This window comes from Melanerpes formicivorus, unplaced genomic scaffold (genome assembly GCF_026170545.1).
Source record: "Melanerpes formicivorus ecotype bairdi unplaced genomic scaffold, bMelFor1.0.p_v2 SCAF_4, whole genome shotgun sequence".
Classification (NCBI taxonomy): domain Eukaryota; kingdom Metazoa; phylum Chordata; class Aves; order Piciformes; family Picidae; genus Melanerpes; species Melanerpes formicivorus.
In genome coordinates, this window is record NW_027142356.1 from 30,430,012 (window position 1) to 30,451,014 (window position 21,003).

Below are 21,003 nucleotides of genomic sequence, written 5' to 3' on the forward strand. Positions count from 1 at the left end.
TCAAGCTGCACCAGGGGAAGCTTAGGCTTGAGGTGAGGAGAAAATTCTTCATAGAAAGAGAAATGTTTGGAGAAATGTGACCAACTTGTTTTTCTGGTTCTTGGTGGTGATGTAAGTGATGAAATCTCTTGGTGCCCTTGTTTCTGTTTAAACAAGCACATAAGTGTTCCCTGAATGTGTTCCCAGGTATCAGGCAGCAACTCTTGCTGTCCTTTCTTAGCCATGGCTGTAGAAAGCTGCTTGTGGCTATGTGAGAAATGCAACTGAAGGAAAAAGAACCTCCATTTAATCCATTTCTGGGTGCATTTCAGGGGAGCTGGGAGAAGCGCATTCTGAAGAGCCTCAACAGCATGTGCACAGAACTCAGCATCCCACTGGCACAGAAGGTAAAGCGTGGCCACCTGTCTGCTGCCAAACATTGTTTGGAAATGAAGCCTTGTCTTTCACACTTTGCATTTAGCACCTGCAATCCCTTACTGCCCAGCAGACTTGACTTCACTCTCAAGATGAGTAGAAGTGTGAGTTTTCTCCACCAGGAAAAATTACGTGTGATCATCAAGAGCTGCAAGGGCAGCATCCAAATAACGGTGATACAGGATCATTCTCAGGGGTAGTGGCAATGTGTGTGTCAGCTCAGATGGGGAGAGGATGAAGTTTGTGCACAGATTTCCCTCCCTGCTGTGGCAGTGCTTACCCTCCTGAGAGAGCAGGGTACTGGAGAGCTCACTGCTGCACTTACTGCTGTCAGAGAGCATTTTTATTCCACAGCCTCAGCTGTAAGTTCCTGGTTGTACAGCCTGCACACAGTGCGAATGTGCTTTGTGCTGGAGAAAGCTGGGATGGGGCTGGTGCTCCAGGGGAGAAATGCTGGTACCCTGACACTTCTGTGTGCCATTCATTTGCTCTATAATTTAGAGGCTTTCATTGTAAAGGTCATAGGGAATACTGTTAGGATGTTTTATCTTTCTGGTGTTGTATCTCTGTGACGGGCAGCAGAATCTCTGTGACTGATCATCTGAGACAAAGGATGCAGCTCTGTTTGCTTTACAGGACTCTATCAGGGGCAAGAATTTGATGGTAAAACCTAGCAGTAAATCTTCAGTAATACAAAAGTGACTACTAAGTAGCTTAAAATTCATTAGTAAACACAGAAAAATAGTTAATGTTCCTTGAACTGGAACTTTTTGCAGTGAAATTCATCTTCAAGGTGGAGATAAATAGTAAGCAAAGTTTGTGTTGCTACTGCTGTCTACTTTAAGTGTTACATTGATGTATGTATTTGAAATAAATAAGCATATTTTTGCTCACTTTGTTAGAAGAAGAATTACTTTCTTGTGCCTTTCAGAGGCCTGTGAGTGAGCAGAAGGAGCTGCTTAATAAATGGAATGAAATGGGGACTGATGAGCCAGGTAAGGTCAGCAACATGTGTGTGCGTTCAACTTTGGTACATAAAAGGGCATATTCACCTTATTTATTAGTTAATGGTTAATGAAATAACTTCAAAGTAAACTGATTGCAGTCTCCTCTCTCACTGGTGATCTGTCATTATGCATAAATAATTGATTTCATGGCTGTTTTGTTTCAAGTTACTGCACTGGCTTTGAGTTACCACTGAGAGGTTGTGGTCTTGTGCTCCTCATTTGAATCATAGAATCAATAAGGTTGGAAAAGACCTCAAAGATCATCAAGTCCAACCTGTCACCCAACACCCCATGACTACTAAACCATGGCACCAAGTGCCACATCCAATCCCCTCTTGAACACCTCCAGGGATGGTGACTCCACCACCTCCCTGGGCAGCCCATTCCAACGGCTAACAGCTCTCTCTGTGAGGAACTTTCACGGCTGGGACACAGCTCCTCTGGCTGTAAACTCAGCCTAGAAGGAAGAAAGTGTTTTAGAACTATGGAGAATTAAGCTCAGACATTTGGTTAACAAAAGATAAACATAACAAGGGAGAGCCTTGTTGCTTCACCTCTCATCTTAATAGTCTTGCACAAGTGCCAGTTTGTTACCTGGGTGCCAGTTCTCTGATGGCCAATACTGTAATGGATTGTTTTAGGCCTGGGCCCCATTTTTTGGGAGCAATACCTTTAATTCAACCCTGCTGTTTAATTTAGTCTGTGCTCTTAAAAATTCCCTTTTTCTGAACATCTGGCTCAGAGGAGACCTTATTGCTGTCTACAACTACCTGAAGGGAGGCTGTAGTCAGGTGGGGATTGGTCTCTTCTCCCAGGTGGTCAGCACTAGAACAAGAGGACACAGTCTCAAGCTGCACCAGGGGAGGTTTAGGCTGGATGTTAGGAAGAAGTTCTTCCCAGAAAGAGTGATTGGCCATTGGAATGTGCTGCCCAGGGAGGTGGTGGAGTCACCACCACTGGAGGTGTTTAGGAAGAGACTGGATGGAGTGCTTGGTGCCATGGTTTAGTTGAATGATAGGTTGGACTCGATGATCTCAAAGGTCTTTTCCAACCTGGTCTATCCTATCCTATCCTATCCTATCCTATCCTATCCTATCCTATCCTATCCTATCCATCTCTCTCCCATAAAGACTGATATGGAACAAGTTGATGCTTCCTGTGGTTCCTCTTTGTTTCCTTGGGGTTTACAAAACAAAGGCACTGAGAGTAACATATAGTCTTGGAGAAGGTGTGGTTTAGGCATATCTATGATGGTATTGTTGGGATCTTCACTCCAGCACGTCACTGTGATTGCTAGCTTGTGCCACAGGTGTGGGGAAGCTGCATCTCCTGCTTTTAACCCAGCCTCACTGAAGTGTTTTTTCAGATCTCAGTCTCTTCCGGCCTGTGTATGCTCCAAAGGACTTTCTGGAGGTAAGCATGGCTGAAACAGTGCCTCAGCCACTGACTCACAGCTGTTGCAGTCGTTTATGGGAGGTTGGGGAAAAGAATTCAGTGTATTTCAAACCATTTCTCCTTCACTGCAAGTGAAATTTGACATGTTTCTTACAGCTCCATGTCTTGTTTACAAAACAAAATGCTGTTGTCTTTGGCTTTGTAACTACAGCTTTGTACTGTGCTAGTGGTAAACAATCTCTCGCTCTAAAGCACAGTTTGCAGCCAACCTTTTTCTTCTGATTTCATACATAATTATGATTTTGCACATAATTTGACACTTGAAGCTGCAATACATAAAGCTGGCCAATGGCAGTATGTGAGGCTGATAGACCTGTGGGGTGGGAACACAACTGAAATCATAGGTCAGCTGTGGAGCTTGTGAGAAATCAAACACAAAGGAGGCTTTTGTCTGTAATCAAACCAAACCACTACGAAAATTGTGACTGATGAAGTCTTTAAAGTCAGAAATGACACTATTCATCTTCATTTTGTATGGTTTAAGCACAGGACAATTCAGCAAAACCTCTAATACTGAGCAATCAGGCAGAATTCAGTAATATTTCCAGGTGGTTCAGGGCCAGTGCAGTGGAATTTCTTTTGTAGTGGTGGGGGAGGAGGTCTAGAGGAGGAGGTCTGGAGTCAGTTAATCATGCCTATGAATTGGGAAGGCATTTTTGAATCCAACAATAAACTTTCTATCCATTTTCTTACGTTTCTAAAGAGTTTGGTTCAGGTAGTGATAATAAGATTGGAAATTGCTGGCATTATTCTCTTTTCTATCACTGCTAACAGCCAAGTTCTGTATGTAATCATGAATTTGTAAACAAAGGCATCTTCATTTTTAGCCTCATCCAGTGATCTTCCTGGTCACTCTTTTCTTTTATCCTGTTTCCTTTCCAGACTTTGCAGTCTTTTACATGAATCTTTTCATTCACGTGTCTGGCAGTGAGGTTACATGGGGTTAGCATACTGCCAAAGCTGAGGGTTCTACAAGTTGAATGTAGTGGAATAATCTCAAAGGATTTGAAACCTCACCTTGGAAAGAATCTTGCCAGCTCCACACTAGAATAGCAACATCTATGCCCATGGAATAACAGGGTGTAAGAGACTGCAAATTCCCTCATAGATCACAGTTACTTCTCTTGCCCTTATGATTCCTTGTTCCTTAAATATGATCCTCACTTTAAAGTTTCAGTTCTGGGATTCATTTATCTTCCTTAAATGAAAGAGGCTCTCTTGATGTGTTGTTATTTAGTAATAAGTTATTTCAGGAGCAAATTATGTAGGGCTTTGATGGGAAACCTCCCTAAGATTGCCAGTGTGTGAACATGGATAAAGATCCTTCCATGAAACAGCAATACTGAAGAATATCCCAGATACTGTAGCTCTCAGGAGTACACTCCTGGCTTTTGAACATTTTTGATGAAGAAGAGAGTCTGGGTCAGGTCATGACCATATAGCCAGCACTTCATTCCATACATAAAGAAATAATTCCTGAGGATTACTTTTATTGCTTAATGTGAGCTCACTGTTCAAAGCAGGCGGTGTGTTCTCCTTTAAACACTTGGGTGATTGGTTGATTTGGGCCTGTCTGTGACAGCAGCAGGTGGTGGTTTTGTGCTGAATGAACTGTTTGTGACATTGGTGATGTTCAGAGGAGCTCTGAAATGAGGGCTCTTGAGCACACACCCGGAGTGACAGAGCTGTGGTTTTCAAGGTGCTGATGAATCTGCGAAACCCCAACTATGACAACGGAGAGCAGCCTAGTTTCAGAACTCACCTGGGCCTAATTCAGGTGCCACTGAAAGTTAAAGATATCCCAGAATTGGTAAGTGGATTGTTGCTTACAAGGGTCTCTGTAACAAATACTTTTCCTTGCTAATGAATGAGATTCTAAGGAAGAATATTAATATCACAGTAAGTTTCTCCTTTCTGAAGTGAAAAACTCTTATCTCAATATGTGGTTACAACACAGAGCATGAAAAGCCTTTATTGAAATGTATTTGTAGTGAAGGATAAGCCATAAACAGGGAATTATCTGCAAGTAGAAAAGTTTTCATTTTTATGCCACACAGGTTTGATTGGTGCCAAAAATACTCTTCTGTAGATGTTGCTCGTTCTTTTCCTTTAGAAGGAACTTTAAACAGGTAGTTTACCTGAATCCTGCAGTTCTGATGGATGCTGTATGAGACCAGTAACATGAAAATCATCCTCTGATTTTCTTCTCAAAGTAATTTTAAATCCCTTTATTGTCAGGTAGTCAGTGGAAGGAAATGCTTTGTAGTAGATTATCCTTGGAAAATAGGGAAGCTCTTCACTGTAAGGCTTGGGAGGATTTCATGTATAGAATAGAATAAACCAAACCAGGTTGGAAGAGACCTTCAAGATCATCGTGTCCAACCCATCAACCAATCCAACCCACCCAAACAGCTAACCCATGGCACCAAGTACTCCATCAAGTCTCCTCCTGAACACCTTGAGAACAAGGGGACACAGTCTCAGGCTGCACCAGGGGAGGTTTAGACTCGAGGTGAGGAGGAAGTTCTTCACCGAGCGAGTCATTCGTCATTGGAACGGGTTTCCCAGGGAGGTGGTTGAGTCATCGACCCTGGAGGCGTTCAAGAGGAGATTGGACGTGGCACTTGGTGCCATGGTCTAGTCATGGGGTCTGTGTTGATAGGTTGGACTCGATGATCCTCGAGGTCCTTTCCAACCTAAGTGATACTGTGATACTGTGATACCTCTCATGCTAAGAGAAATACTTGCACCTGAGTTGGAAAAAGAGCTGGGAATGGTAGAGATCCTTCACTTGTTCTTTCATTCACCACTTTATTGCATCCTCATAGTCGTAGCTCACAGTTGGCATGAAAACTGGGGCCTGCAGCTGTAACTTGAGGGCAAGAATGGATGTGAGATTCTCTTCAAAAACCTGAGCTCCTGTTCCACCTGTATGCATCTGAAAGAACTGCATTTGGTTTAGAAAACACTTGCATTGAGCCTTTCAGAAGAAATCTCTGGTGATGGAGGGAGTTAAATCTTGTTCTGTGGTTTTGTTTCTTTTCAGAAAGAAGACTTCAGTGAACTGGGCTTAACTACAGGACAGCTGGGCATTGATGATTCAGCACAAGTGCCTCCTGGTTAGCTAATGCTGTGCTTGTTTAAATAGAACACTGATGAGTAGAATACTTGGCAGTTATCAAGTAATTTGCATATTCCCCCCCCCCCCCCCCCCGGATTAAGCCATGAACATTTGTTTTGTAATTATGATTACAGTGATTTTCTTAGTAATCATAGAAAACATTGCAAATCACATTGGTCACATTTGGAAGAGATTTAAAATCATCACCTTCAGTTGCAGAGGTGTTAACTTCAGTGTGTTTGAGCACCTCAGGATCTAGAGAACCAAACTGCCTGTCTCCAAAATCAATGAATGTGAAGCCAACTAACAGGCATATGTACAAACATCTTTACATCCCTGTCGTTGGAGAAAAGATGACCAAAATGCCCCAATATTAATATTCAGTAGTTTAAATTGTTTCAGTTGGTTTTCCATGCCTGCATTTATTCCCTTGGGAACAAGATTTATGGTGGTCCTTCTGTATAAAAATGGGAAGCACTTCAGTGTTGAGTGATTTTTGCTTTTTAAGTGATAGCCTCCCTGCTGGAGGGGCAGGTTCATGTGGCACAATGCTTTGGTGCCTGTGTCCTTCAGAGAAGAGAACAGTCTGTACTATTTTTCTTCTTCCTAGCTTTTGAACGAGAAAATTGATGCTGGGGCAGGTTAATTTTTAGTGCCATTTAGCAGCAGAAATCAGCTGAATGAGATGGTGTGTAGTAAGATATAAAATACATTACTAGCATAGAGTATCTTCTTTTTCCATTTATTTTGTTGTCATTCTTGTCTTGATTTTCCAGAGCTCTTTGAAAATGAACATGTACGTGTTGGGCAGAAAGGTAGGAGTCTATTTTCATCCTGTAATAGCCTGTGAGTAGTTAGGAATGCATTGAGTGAATTTCTGCCTCATTTAGGTGTGCCTCTCAGAATGGTAAGAATTTAGCCAGACTAGCACACAGCATTCTCAGTGCCACTGCAATTCAGCCAGAGATGGGCAGCAGTGCTGTTGTCATTTAGCCAGATATAGAAGGCAAGCATGTGCAGCCTGCCAGTAGTTACAAGATAAAGAGCTCCACAGACATCTCATTAAAAACTAAGTGGGAAGCCTAGAGACAGAACTTTTGGGGGTAGCTTAAGTTGTGCTGCTACTGAAATGAGTTTAAAATCCAAAGAGCCTGGCCTGCCTTCTCTGCACACAAAGCTCTCACCAGTGTCATGGGATTCATGCCCTGCACCTCAGGACAGAGCTGTTGCAGTGGCCATTGGCAATGGCAGAACTTGCTAAATATTGCAATACCTAATCACTATGTAAAATTCACCCACTTCTTCACTGCTTGTTCTGGGGGGTTGTAGGTTAAGAAATAACTTCCAAGAGAAAAAGAAAAGAAATCCTTTGTTAGCTTGAGTTTGCTTATAGAAGAAACAGAGGAGGAGTCTTTGAAATCCATCAATACCTGCTCCTCTCTGGCTCTTGTGATTCCTGCTAAACATTGTCACCATCAAAGACAAAAATGGAGTAGATGCCAGCCTGAAAGCCCTTCAGCCCCTTTTTTGTTGCAGTAACAAAATAATGTCCTTGCTTGCTTTCTTCTCCTTTTGTGGACCTCTCTCTGTCCCTCACAGTCTGTTTTCTGATCCAAGAGCACCTCATTATGGAGCTACCCAGTCCTCTGTTCTTTCAAATCAGTTTCCCATCCAGACTCTCTCAGCTGGTCACTCAACTCCACAGTGAGACTCGCTGCTCATCTCTTGCCCATGTCAAGCAGCCTGGCTTTTCCTGTGTGCAAAGGCACAACATGCTGTAGAAATGCAAGGGTCTTGACAAAAACTGGAATCTCAGTTCCTTCAGTGGGAATCCTGCTGCCTGCTCTATTTGGTGTTGATGATTTTGGCTGCCACTGATGTATTTATTTTGTTTTGGCATTAGTGGCATTGTGAAGTCTGAGGAGTTGTCTATATTGCATTTAGTAAACCCATCTCTTATGCAGCAAAACTGCTTTGTAATGTTTTGTGTCTGGATGAGAAGCAATCAGGGAAGTGCTGATGGCCACTGAGATGAGTCAGGCTTTTTGAAAGTTCTGTGGGGAATGGGGGGATGTTTTTGTCTTTTTGCCCTCTTAGTTTAGGAAGAAAGACTCATACCCCATCTGTGTCAGCTCTGCAGGTCCAACAGAGCTGGTGGGCTGGTCTAGGCAGTATTTGGGAAGAGAGGAAAGGGGACAGGAATCAATTAACTACATTTGTAATTCCAAATCTCATTCCTCTAAGTGGTGCCAGGCAGATACTTGGATGTCAAATACAGTGAAATTTAGAAATGCAGGTTGTTTCTGAGAGCCTTCAGCAAACTCAGAGGGCATGACTTTGGGAAGTTCTGAGTAGCAGTACAATGCCTGTCTAATGTCCAGCTGATCCCACAGAAATCCTTCCCACTCTCTCTGCTGTGAGAGACATTTCAGGTATGGGGGCACAGTTACATCAGCTAACCTGGACAGGGAACAAGACTCCTGCCAGCTCAGGCTAGCCCAAGATATACCTGTCTTTCAAGGTCATGGATTGAAGCAATGAAGGACACAATCTGTTCCAGGGTACACACAGTATTGGGTTCATGAGGAGGCCTTTGGGGGTGAGCAGCCCAGAGCTCCATAGCCATGACCCATCTCAGCAAGCCTGTCAACAGCAGAGTATTTGTTTGATGTCAGTCTGAAGGAGAATAAGAACTTTTGGGGAAAGAAAGTCTTTATCCTCCAGAGTGCCTACACCAATAATGAAACACCATGACAGGACACTCTGAACTGGAGCATTCTTGCCCTCCAGTTCTCTGTGAAGATAGTTGTGTGGTTAACATAAAACCAGGGGAGACAACAAACTCCAGGGTGAGTGGCAGTCTCCTGTCTGAGCTGAGATGCCACTCATAGCTAAACAGGAGTGCTCTGTGCCTATATATGGCTGTGTGCTCTGCTTGATGCCAGCCTGCTGGCTGCAGCTACCCTTGATCTAGCCATAGATGTGGTCTAGGAGGGTCCATCGTGCATGCTGCTGTGTGACAGAAGGTGGGACAGCCTTGCTCTTCAGCACCAATTCTTCCGTTTCACAGAATTACAGACTGTTAGGGGCTGGAACAGACCTCAAAAGGTCCTAAGATCCAAGCCCCCTGCAAGAGCAGGATCACCTAGAAGAGGTTGCACAGGAACACACCCAGGCAGGTTTTGAATGTCTCCAGGGAAGGAGACTCCACAAGCTCTGGGCAGCCTGTTCCAGTGTTTTGTCACTGTCACAGTGAAAAAGTTTTTCCTTCTGTTCACATGGAGCCTCTTATGCTCCAGCTTGCATCCACTGCCCCTTGACCTACCATTGGACATCTCTGAGAAGAGCCTGGCTCCTGACACTTGCCCTCCACATATTTATAAACATGAATGAGGTCACCTCTCAGTCTCCTCTCCACGTTAAAGAGCCCCAGCTCCCTCAGCCTTTCCTCACGAGGCAGATGTTCCACTCCCTTTATCATCTTTGTGGCTCTCTGCTGGACTCTTCCAAGCAGTTCCCTGAGGTCCTTCTTGAACTGAGGGGCCCACAATATTCCAGATGTGGTATTTCCTAGGAAGCTGCTTCAAAATCAGTGTGCAAGCCAGACATTTGAGACAGCTTCTCATTAGAGGATAAGCTACAGCATGACAAACCCATTTACAAAGTTAGAAATGAAAGGATTTGGTAATTTGATACACTTTGGAAGTCTCAAACTCCACCAATTCATTCCATGCTTTGTTTCTCACAGTTCTAGCAGAGCAAGACAGTGCTGCAGCTCAGCAGTACGTTCGCCAGGGATGTCCCACTGCACTCCGAGCTGATCTGTGGGCCCTCATCCTCAATATATCCAACCAGCCAGAGGTAAGGAGCAAAGGGAGAGTCAAGGAGAAAGACTCAGTGAAAACACAAAAGCACATCTCTCCTGGTGGCCTGTTTCCAAAGGAGAAATGCTCTGCTGACACGTCACAGAAACTTGTTGAGAAATAGACACCTGCCTGGCAAACACTCCATGCTGTGCTGAACTCTTGTAGGCTCTTCCCTCATTTCCTTTTAATGAGCAAAATGCTCTAGAACAAACTGATTACTGGCTTTTAGGTTTTAAACCAAATCCCAGAACTGAATGTGTCTGTCTGGCCTCCCCTAAGTCAGTCTTTCTTCATATTCCTGGTTCTGTGTGCTTCCCTCGCTCATCTCCTGTGTTGGGTTTGAGAGGCAGGTGTAGGCACTGCAATCACAGCATGAGGGTCACCTCAAGCTGAATGATAAGCTGCCAACAGATGGGCAGTGAGGTGCAGCTCCAGTGCCAGGGATATCCTGAGAGGCCCTAAGTGTGAGAGTGTGCCTACACAGAGGCTGCTGAGTAATCCAGACCTTAACTGCAAAGGAGGTCAATCACCAGATTCTACTTAACAAGGTTTACTGGGTGCTGCTGAAAGATGCTGTTCTGCAGTGCTTGTGAGCTGCTTCCAGAGATCCCTTTATGGTCCCAAGTAGATACAGGAGGAGGTTTTGGGGTGGAAATTTTGGGGTTTGGCTTTGTGAGAGAGCTGGACACTGTAATCCTGCAGTGTTCTTTGGTTCACTGGGGAAAGATGAGTGTGTTTGGAGGTGTGTTATTGAAAACATACATGTTGCATTTTGATACAGACCTGTCTCAAATTATGTTTTTAAGAAGGAGAACTTTATAAATCAAGGTTGCATTAAGTTTTGGCAGAGAGTCAGATGAAAATGGTAAGGTTTTGATCTACTGGTTCCTTCATTCTCATTGTATTTGTTATCCAGAAGGGTCTCAAATACCTGCTTCATCTTGTAGGGCTTAACTAGAATCAGCCTTGACAGAACACCTCCTACATCTTGCAGGGGGTTTTCAGCTGAATACATGCTTCTGATTTAATTTCTTTGAACTGCTAAAAACTGGCTTTGTTAGTGTAACTGTGAATTAAAGCTGTGTCTCAGACTAATGATTCCTGTTTGTCATTCTAGGATATCTTGTATTATGAGCAGCTCAAGTCCAACGTGATTCAGCATGACCTTTTAGTGGACAGCCTGATCTACAAAGTGAGTGGCAGTGCTTCAGTGACTTGTGTGCTCTTCACACCAGTGTCTTGGGTTTAACAGAAATGCTGGATGGTTTGGGTTTAAGGAATGGGAGGGGAATTGCTGAGGGAGCTGGGATTGTTTAGCCTGGAGAAGAGGAGGCTCAAGGGAGACCTTATTGCTCTCTACAACTACCTGAAGGGAAGTTGTAGCCAGGAGGGGGTTGGTCTCTTCTCCCAGGCAACCAGCACCAGAACAAGGGGACACAGTCTCAAGCTGTGCCAGGGGAAGTTTTAGGCTGGAGGTGAGGAGAAAGTTATTCACAGAGAGAGTTGTTAGCCTTTGGAATGTACTGCTCAGGGAGGTGGTGGAATCACCATCCCTGGAGGTGTTCAAGAGGGTATTGGATATGGCACTTGGTGCCATGGTTTAGTAGTGATGAGGTGTTGGGTGACAGGTTGGACTTGATGATCTTTGAGGTCGTTTCCAACCTTATTGATTCTATGAATTGATGTGAATTTGTTATTATAAACTCTCTTTGTGCCTGTGCTGGCTCTTGTGTGAGGCATTTGAGTTGAGCTGTTAAGTTGTAAAGAAACTAACTTCATTTGGAGGAATAACTGGCTTGGCGAGGCTCTGACCTGGGTCAGTGCTGAACGCTTTACTGATCAAGTTGAGGAAGCCTTTTTAAATGTTCAAATCTGGGAGTGTCTGCTTGACTTACAGCTCTCTGGTGATTCAGTGACGAAACAGCTTCTTCTACCACAGTGCTAGGTTTGGCTTCTGTGGCAGGCTGAGGGGATATCTCCTGGCTTTCAGCTGCTGTCTTTTCTGCTGACAGGATGTGAAGCTGACAGCAAGCAACGACGACTACTATTTTGTGTTTGAGGATTATTTATACCAGGTACGTCACTGTTGTGGGGTTTTTTTCCTTAGAAAAGCTACAAAGTGTAGTGTGGTGTGATGAGCAGGGCCTGCCTTGTGTTTCATGTGCAGGCAGAGGGACCCTAGACTGCAGTGCATTGGGGTCAGAGTGGCTGGAGAGCAGCCAGGCAGAGAGGGACCTGGGGGTACTGGTCGATGGTAGGCTGAACATGAGCCTGCAGTGTGCCCAGGCAGCCAAGAGGGCCAATGGCATCCTGGCCTGCATCAGGAACAGTGTGGCCAGCAGGAGCAGGGAGGTCATTCTGCCCCTGTACACTGCACTGGTTAGGCCACACCTCGAGTACTGTGTCCAGTTCTGGGCCCCTCAGTTTAGGAAGGATGTTGACTTGCTGGAACGAGTCCAGAGAAGAGCAACAAAGTTGGTGAGGGGTTTGGAACACAAGCCCTATGAGGAGAGGCTGAGGGAGCTGGGGTTGCTCAGCCTGGAGAGGAGGAGACTCAGGGGTGACCTTATCACTCTCTACAACTACCTGAAGGGAGGTTGTAGACAGGCAGATGATGGTATCACAGTATCACAGTATCACTTAGGTTGGAAAGGACCTCGAGGATCATCGAGTCCAACCTGACACCGCAGACCCCATGACTAGACCATGGCACCAAGTGCCACGTCCAATCTCCCCTTGAACGCCTCCAGGGTCGATGACTCAACCACCTCCCTGGGCAACCCATTCCAATGCCGAATGACTCGCTCGGTGAAGAACTTCCTCCTCACCTCGAGTCTGAACCTCCCCTGGCGCAGCTTGAGACTGTGTCCCCTTGTTCTGGTGCTGGTTGCCTGGGAGAAGAGGCCAACTCCCTCCTGGCTCTTCTCCCAGGCAGCCAGCACCAGAACAAGAGGACACAGTCTCAGGCTGCGCCAGGGGAGGTTCAGGTTGGATGTTAGGAAGAAGTTCTATACAGAAAGAGTGATTGCCCATTGGAATGGGCTGCCCGGGGAGGTGGTGGAGTTGCCGTCATTGAAGGTGTTCAGGAGGAGACTTGATGGGGTACTTGGTGCCATGGGTTAGCTGTTTGGGTGGGTTGGATTGGTTGATGGGTTGGACACGATGATCTTGAAGGTCTCTTCCAACCTGGTTTGGTTTATTGTTTATTGTAATAAAGGTTTGCTGCGTTGCTTTTGGGTAACAGTCTTGTGCAGCTCAGCCAGCAGGACTGGTTTCTGGAACTCATGCTCTGAAAGGAATTCTGCAGCAAGCCAGGGACTACAAAGTCAGCCACATTCTGTCCATTTCCAGCTCTGCAATAATGCAGTGATTAACAGAGACCTGAAGACTTGAGAAGTATACTCAGGGCTCCAGTTTATAAAACAGTAGTGGTATTGCTTTGCAGTGACCTACGGCAATAAGCATGAAAGCTGTTGGTCCTGAGCAAGGCAGGGATGAAGATGAGCACTGCTGGGATGCCTCCCACTCCAAAACTGCTTCCAGCAGTGGAGCCCAGTTCATCTAGAAAGAGCTCTCCTGGTTGCTGCCTGCCAGATGCCTTAAGTAGATGATGTCCTTTATGAATTCCCTAACGTGTAGCTGATTGCAGTGTCAACATCAATGTCATGCAGCACACTCCCCATGTCCACAGTGCTTTCGGTTTCATTAGTCACTTCTGCTAGGTTAGACTTCATTTTTTTGGTGGTTTAGACCTATGTGAAATTAATATGGGGAGGGACTTTTTAGGTTGTCAGGTAATGACAGGACTAGGGGAAATGGAACAAAAATAGAAATGGATAGATTCAGATTGGATGTTGGGAAGAAATTCTTCACCATGAGGGTGGTGAGACACTGGAATAGGTTTCCCAGGGAGGTGGTGGAAACCCCATCCCTGGAGGTTTTTAAGGCCAGGCTGGATGTGGCTGTGAGCAACCTGATGTAGTGTGAGGTGTCCCTTCCCATGGCAGGGGGGTTGGAACTGGCTGATCCTTGAGGTCCCTTCCAACCCTGACAATTCTATGTACAACTGTTAGTAATATAACTGAGCGAGGACCCAGTGCTGTTTAGTCCATAGAGCTATAAGAATCATAGAATGGCTTAGGCTGGAAGGACCTTAGAGATCAAGATCATCTCTTCCAACCTCCCTGCCATGGGCTGCTCAAGGCCTCATCCAGTCTGGCTTTGAACACACCCAGGGAGGAGGCATCTGCAACCTCCCTGTGGAAGCTATTCCAGAGTCCCACCACTTTTGTACTGAAGAATATGCATTGCTCTTTCAACATACCATTCAGTCATGCCTACCTACAGTATTGTACTATAATAACATGTAAATGTTAATATCACAACCTCATGACATTAGAGCCAGTATATAGAACAGTATATTTAAATTTGTTTCTACATTAAACTTTGAGCTGCATCAAGAGAAGTGTGGCCAGCAGGTCAAGGGAGGTGATTCTCCCCCTCTACTGTGCTCTGGTGAGACCCCACCTGGAGAACTCCCTCCAGTTCTGGAGCCCCTATTACAAGAGGCATCTGGATGTGCTGGAAGGTGTCCAGAGAAGGGCCACAAGGATGATCAGAGGGCTGGAGCACCTCTCCTACGAGGACAGACTGAAGGAGCTGGGGCTGTTCAGTCTGGAGAAGAGAAGGCTCCGAGGTGACCTCATTGTGGCCTTCCAGTATCTGAAGGGGGCCTACAGGAAGGCTGGGGAAGGACTTCTCAGGATCTCAGGTAGTGATAGGACTAGGGGGAATGGAATGAAGCTGGAGGTGGGGAGATTCAGGCTGGATGTGAGGAGGAAGTTCTTCCCCATGAGAGTGGTGAAGCCCTGGAATGGGTTGTCCAGGGAGGTGGTTGAGGCCCCATCCCTGGAGGTGTTTAAGGCCAGGCTGGATGAGGCTCTGTCCAGCCTGATCTAGTGTGGGGTGTCCCTGCCCATGGCAGGGGGTTTGGAACTAGATGATCCTTGTGGTCCCTTCCAGCCCTGATTCCATGATACTGTGATTCTAAGTGACTCCAGAATGAGGACAACATTGATATTTATTCACTACAATATTTCTATGAGGAAGTTGTTCTTGATTTAAGGGTCAAAGATGATCTCCTTTGTTGTAACATGACCTTCTTATCATGGAAGTCTTCTTTCTGTCTTCATTCCCTACATAGACTAGGAAATAATTTCATTCTGTCTTCTGATTCATTCCCTATATAAACTGCTAAGGCTCATTAATTAGTCATTAACTGACAGCTGCAGTGGACACAGGGTGGTAATCTGAAGGAAGAATGAACTAGAAGCCAGGATAATGGTTTTGCTTTAGGAGCATCAGAAATAGATCTGGTCAGTCATTCTTCCATGTATAGCCCAGCTGGATAATTTCTCTTTTAGTAGAACTCTTACTAGCTAAAAGGATGATTTACAGAATGGAAATCACAAAAATCACTAAACTATCCTCAGGTGATTGAAGAAGGAGCCACCAAGAATCTTGGCAAAATTAAATGACTGGGTTTACTGCAGGGCTTAGAGACACAGAATTTCTCAGACTCAATTATGAGTTGCTCCAGTTTTGTTTGGTACTGTGTGGTGCTGTTCAAACTCTCTTCTAGAAGAAAGTTAGACATTTGCCTTGAATTTTCTCCTCTGCCCTAATGTGCAGCTGCAGGGCTGCCAAAGGATGTTGTTCTACAGCCCTGGAAAAATTCTGCAACAGGAGGCACTGATAGGGACTATTGTTTATTGATTTCATGTGATAAGTGGATGTAAATCTTGGCCAGATAAAATAGCTAATGAAAAGGTCAGTTTCAACCAGGTAAATGATTTCTGGGTTTGTGTTTTCAGGGCTTGTTGCTGCCTCTAGCTTTCCAAGTCATTGGGCAGGGTGTGGCACCTGTCCTTGTGTTACTGAGCAGATAAATCAGGAAACCTGAGTGTAAAATAACTAGGAAAATAACTGGTTGGATCATTGGTACCTCTAGCAGCATGCAGGCTTTCTGGGGAAGAACACTGGGAAATCATACCAGTTATTTCCTTTAATGTCTTTGCTTTACCCCAAAGTTTCCATTCCCAAAATTTTCCATGTCCCAGTGGAGGCCAGGGACAAGCGGAGTCCCTCAGGGATCAGTCCTGGGACCTGTCTTGTTCAACATCTTTGTCAGTGCCATGGACAGTGGCATTGAGTGCACCCTCAGCAAGTTTGCTGATGACACCATGCTGTGTGGTGCAGCAGACACGCTGGAGGGAAGGGAGGCCATCCAGAGGGACCTTGACAGGCTGGAGAGGTGGGCACAAGCCAACCTCATGAGGTTCAACAAGAGCAAGTGCAGGGTCCTGCATCTGGGTCGAGGCAATCCCAGGCACAAATCCAGGCTGGGCAGTGACTGGCTGGAAAGCAGCCCTGAGGAGAGAGACTTGGGGGTGCTGGTGGACAAGAAGCTCAACATGAGCTCTCAGTGTGCACTTGCAGCCCACAAAGCCAATCAGGTCCTGGGCTGTTATCAGGAGAAGTGTGGCCAGCAGGTGAAGGGAGGTGATTCTCCCCCTCTACTCAGCCCTGGTGAGACCCCACCTGGAGAACTCCTTCCAGTTCTGGAGCCCCTATTACAAGAGGGATCTGGATGTGCTGGAAGGTGTCCAGAAAAGGGCCACAAGGATGATCAGAGGGCTGGAGCACCTCTCCTATGAGGACAGACTGAAGGAGTTGGGGCTGTTCAGTCTGGAGAAGAGAAGGCTCTGAGGTGACCTCATTGTGGCCTTCCAGTATCTGAAGGGGGCCTACAGGAAGGCTGGGGAGGGACTTCTCAGGATCTCAGGTAGTGATAGGACTAGGGGGAATGGAATGAAGCTGGAGGTGGGGAGATTCAGGCTGGATGTGAGGAGGAGGTTCTTCACCATGAGAGTGGTGAAGCCCTGGAATGGGTTGTCCAGGGAGGTGGTTGAGGCCCCGTCCCTGGGGGTGTTTAAGCCCAGGCTGGATGAGGCTCTGTCCAGCCTGATCTAGTGTGGGGTGTCCCTGCCCATGGCAGGGGGTTTGGAACTAGATGATCCTTGTGGTCCCTTCCAACTCTGACTGATACTGTGATACTGTGATTTGCTTCACATTCTATTACTTCTTTACAACCATTGAAACAGAGTACAGTTACTTTTAGCAGGAATGCATGAGTCTACTAAACATTTTGGCTTTGGTTTTTCTTCCCAGCCCTCTGATTTCAGTGGTTTTCTTTTCAGGTTTGATGATAAATATCCAGCAGTTTGCTAAAGATTTTTGCTCAAGGAGTTTGTGTCATTGTTTTCTTCAGCATTGCTGCTGTTGTGAATGAGGGAAATAGTACAGGAAATAAGAAGTGTGCCAATGCATTATTTCAGGCCAGAGCTTCAGTTTGAATACTTGGTCTTGCATAATGAATCCACACAGAGGACCTCACCCAGCACTTTTGGGGTACAGTCATAGCATGTTTGAGCTAGAGCCTCGGAAAGATGAGCAGCCCTAGTTTAAAGCCTTCCAGATACTTCTACTGGACACTTGATTCCTAAAAACCAGGGCCTCAGAGGAAGGTTACATTCTTTCCCCGATGAGAGAACATCACTCATGTCCTTTTCAGATTAGTTTCATTTTCCTTCACCTCAGTTAACATCTACAGAGAACTACATTTGCCTGTGCATTGTTATTGTCAGCTGTATTTTGGCAGCCAGGAAAATGATTGTGTTTTGTGCAGAGATAATATTTAGCTTAAACTGAGATAAAGAAATTTGTTGGGTTTAAAAGATGTTTGCGTCTGAGAGAGAGTTTTGAGGCTCAAAATATGACCTGCCTTCCATAAGAAATGAGAAAAAGCATGGATGTCCAGATGTCAGTGTTCTGGGTTTGCCTGCTTCCTCTTGACAAATGCTGATGTCTGGAAGATGTCTGCAGGAATTAGTTGAAGGGAAGAATCCATTTGGTTTTTATTCAGAGTCAATTCTGTAGTGAAGCATCACCTAACCCAGTTTGACCTTTTACACCTTGGCTACAGTTAAAACAAACAAGCAAAGCCTTAAAAACCTGCCAGAGCAGAGAAGTTTAAGGGATGCCGACAAGGTTGCAGCCTGCTCGGTTTCTGCCCTCTTGTGCACAGGCTTGGTGGTGCAGCCCGCATGAGAACACCGAATTGTCAGGGGCAGAGCTAAGGACTGCCTTCCCACAACTGCATGTAGGATGAGATTCTTTGCTGTTCACTCTTTTCCAGGGATGCTTTCACTTCTCTACTCTTGCCCTCAGTTGCTGTCAATACCCAATTGCTCAGTGAGCCATACAAATGCATTTTCCAAAAGGCATTTCAGATCCTGTGGGTGTGAGGTGGACAGCACAGTCTCTGTGTGCTTGGAAAGCACTCTGAGTGTTGTGCAAGCATTCTGGCGAGCTGCAGGGAAGTTAAGCATACACTCTATAAACATTTTACCTTTTTTACATTGTTTATAAACATACAGTTTTAAGAAGCTAAACATACAGTTATGGTGACCCTGCTGTAGCAGGGAAGGATGAACTAGATGATCTTCAGAGGTCCCTTCCAACCAACCTTACCAATCTGTGAAGGAGAGTAACGGGAGGGATCAGTCTCCTAGCCCAGCACACATGAAAATGTCAGTGGTTCCTTTGCTCAATCCCTCACTAGGACTTTCCCAGGTTATAGTAACTGAATAGGACAAGAATCCAGTCACAGCAAATCCCCCAGCTGCATGCAGAGAGACAAATGGTGTGGGAGAAAGGGATAAACCTGTGCTGAGTGGCAGAGAAGGGCTGAAGATGGTGTTCTACTGACCACAGGTGAATGTGAACGCAAAATCAGAGCCTGGAAGCTTGAACAGCAAAGCCAATAAAGTATGTCAAGAACTCTTGATGTTAGTTGTCTTCTGACAGGTGCTGATGAAGGCAGGCCCTTAAATCTGTGTGCCACTGCTTTGCTGCTCAGCCATTCACTGACTTTACCTGCTGCCTTTCTGCAGGTCCTGCTCTGTTTTTCCCGGGACACATCCGTGCTGGAGCACTTCGCCTACAGCAGTGCCACCCCCCCCAAGTCCTACATCCGAGGTAAGGGGCCCTGGTCAAAGGGCTGTATGGGGTTTTATGGCTGCTGTGCTAACACAGGGTGGGAGTTTGCTTGGTGTTCATTATAACTCCTAAACTGCATTTAAAAGAAATGGACTAAAGACTTGGATGAGGCTCTGGCCAGCCTGATCTAGTGTGGGGTGTCCCTGCCCATGGCAGGGGGGTTGGAACTAGATGATCCTTGTGGTCCCTTCCAACCCTGACTGATACTATGACTCCCTGGGGGTGTCTAAGACCAGGCTGAATGAGGCTCTGGCCAGCCTGATCTAGTGTGGGGTATCCCTGCCCATGGCAGGGGGGTTGGAACTAGATGATCCTTGTGGTCCCTTCAAACCTTGACTGATTCTATGATTGTATGTATCCTGCTGATCCCTGCAGATCCTGATAGGACAGTGTAGAAGCTGATCACTTGAAGGCCAGATTGCAGCCTTGTTCTCTTACTGGTGCAGTTTTGTGTGTTATTCTCCAGTGTTTTACCAAAACAGACTGGGAGACACAGCTATGACAAGGTGATAATATCTTGACAACCTCTATCTCCATCAGAGCTACAAGTTGAAGTACCTAGCCTTGTCCTCTGTAGCTTAAGCACATGCAGCAGCTGTGGTGGTAGGACATACAATCATTAAGGTTGGAAAACACCTTTAAGACAATCTTCCCACAGCAGGGATCTCTGTAGGGATGGTAGGCAGGAGCAGAACGTGCTGCTGAAGAGTTGTGGGCTCTGTTGGGAGGTCTGGGAGTGTGGAGCTCTACCAGGCAGGCTTAGTGATCTTTCTCAAAGCATGGCATCTTCTAGAGCATAAGCTTTTGTTTGGATGGCCTTTGCCTTAAGTGCTCTCCTAAGCCTTGCTCTTCTTAGCAGTCTTACATTTACTGGTTCAGTCCACTTGTCTTCTCTGCCAACTTGTAATGCCATACCTCTGGACTCTGTTTCCTTCCTTCTTAGATCCCCACCTGCTCGGCTCTCCCCAGTGGGTCCTCCTTTTGCCTCCTTCCTTCAATTATTCAGCAGTCCAACCACTCCTTTTTCCATGTACTTTTACCTTCCACAATCTGTTTTCCTCCCTCATGCCACATACTTGGCCATGTGGTTGTAGTCAGGAGGGAGTTGGTCTCTTCTCCCAGGCAACCAGCACCAGAACAAGAGGACACAGTCTCAAGCTGTGCCAGGAGAAGTTTAGGCCTGAGATGAGGAGAAAGTTCTTCACTGAGAGAGTTGTTAGCTGTTGGAATGTGCTGCCCAGGGAGGTGGTGGAGTCACCGTCCCTGGAGGTGTTCAAGAGGGGATTGGATGTGGCACTTGGTGCCATGGTTTAGTGGTGATGAGGTGTTGGGTGACAGGTTGGACTTGATGATCTTTGAGGTCTTTTGCAACCTTATTGATTCTATGAGTCCAGCATGTTACCTAAATATTTCCTTTGTTCTATCAGAAGTGTACCATTCATCTTCTTCTCTGCTGCAGGCTTAATAAAGCCCTGAATATTTTGTATCTCTTACAATTTTTTTTAATGCCTTTCCCATCCTGTCAGTCTGCCACAGCATGGCAGGCTCAGTCCCTCACCCTTAGCCCTCACAGAGCTTCACTGTCTTCAAGATCTGTCTAGAGCTCCTAAGACACTCCAGTTATCTCGGCGGGCCAGCACTGCTGGGACCTTCCTCCTCTTTCTGGCTGTGTCATCCTCTCTCTGTGTTGCTGCATTTTAGTGTCACATCTGACAGCAGCAGCTGCACTGGTGGCTTCTTTGAGGCAATATCAAGTGGTCAGCAATGTAATTAGTTGTCTTTTTTTACCACTGTCACTTAGAGTCTACCTTTATAATTTGAGTCTTTACACTGTTAACAGCTTGAGCAGATGTTAATTGTGGTTTGATGATTGGCAGGCAAACTGGGGATGGAGGAATACGCCGTGTTCTACCCTCCAAACGGTAAGAGTTGTGCTGCTGCCTCCTCTAGTGGCAGACGGGGAAGAGGCAGGGGTTTTGCTCAAACACATCACTCCTTTTGCTCCTACTCGATGAGCATC

General features: G+C 45.8%; 1 protein-coding gene across 1 annotated transcript in view; it reads left to right on the forward strand.

Annotated features, from left to right (window-relative positions):
* Positions 1 to 21,003, forward strand: part of TBC1D19 (TBC1 domain family member 19) — a 48,393-nt gene that overhangs the window by 19,221 nt on the left and 8,169 nt on the right. The window contains exons 5-15 of the mRNA XM_068137535.1: positions 312 to 386; positions 1,346 to 1,409; positions 2,788 to 2,834; positions 4,576 to 4,686; positions 5,923 to 5,995; positions 6,774 to 6,812; positions 9,746 to 9,858; positions 10,981 to 11,055; positions 11,876 to 11,938; positions 18,878 to 18,962; positions 20,861 to 20,905. Of these exons, the coding sequence (XP_067993636.1) occupies positions 312 to 386; positions 1,346 to 1,409; positions 2,788 to 2,834; positions 4,576 to 4,686; positions 5,923 to 5,995; positions 6,774 to 6,812; positions 9,746 to 9,858; positions 10,981 to 11,055; positions 11,876 to 11,938; positions 18,878 to 18,962; positions 20,861 to 20,905 (790 nt within the window). The remainder of the gene's footprint in view (positions 1 to 311; positions 387 to 1,345; positions 1,410 to 2,787; positions 2,835 to 4,575; positions 4,687 to 5,922; positions 5,996 to 6,773; positions 6,813 to 9,745; positions 9,859 to 10,980; positions 11,056 to 11,875; positions 11,939 to 18,877; positions 18,963 to 20,860; positions 20,906 to 21,003) is intronic.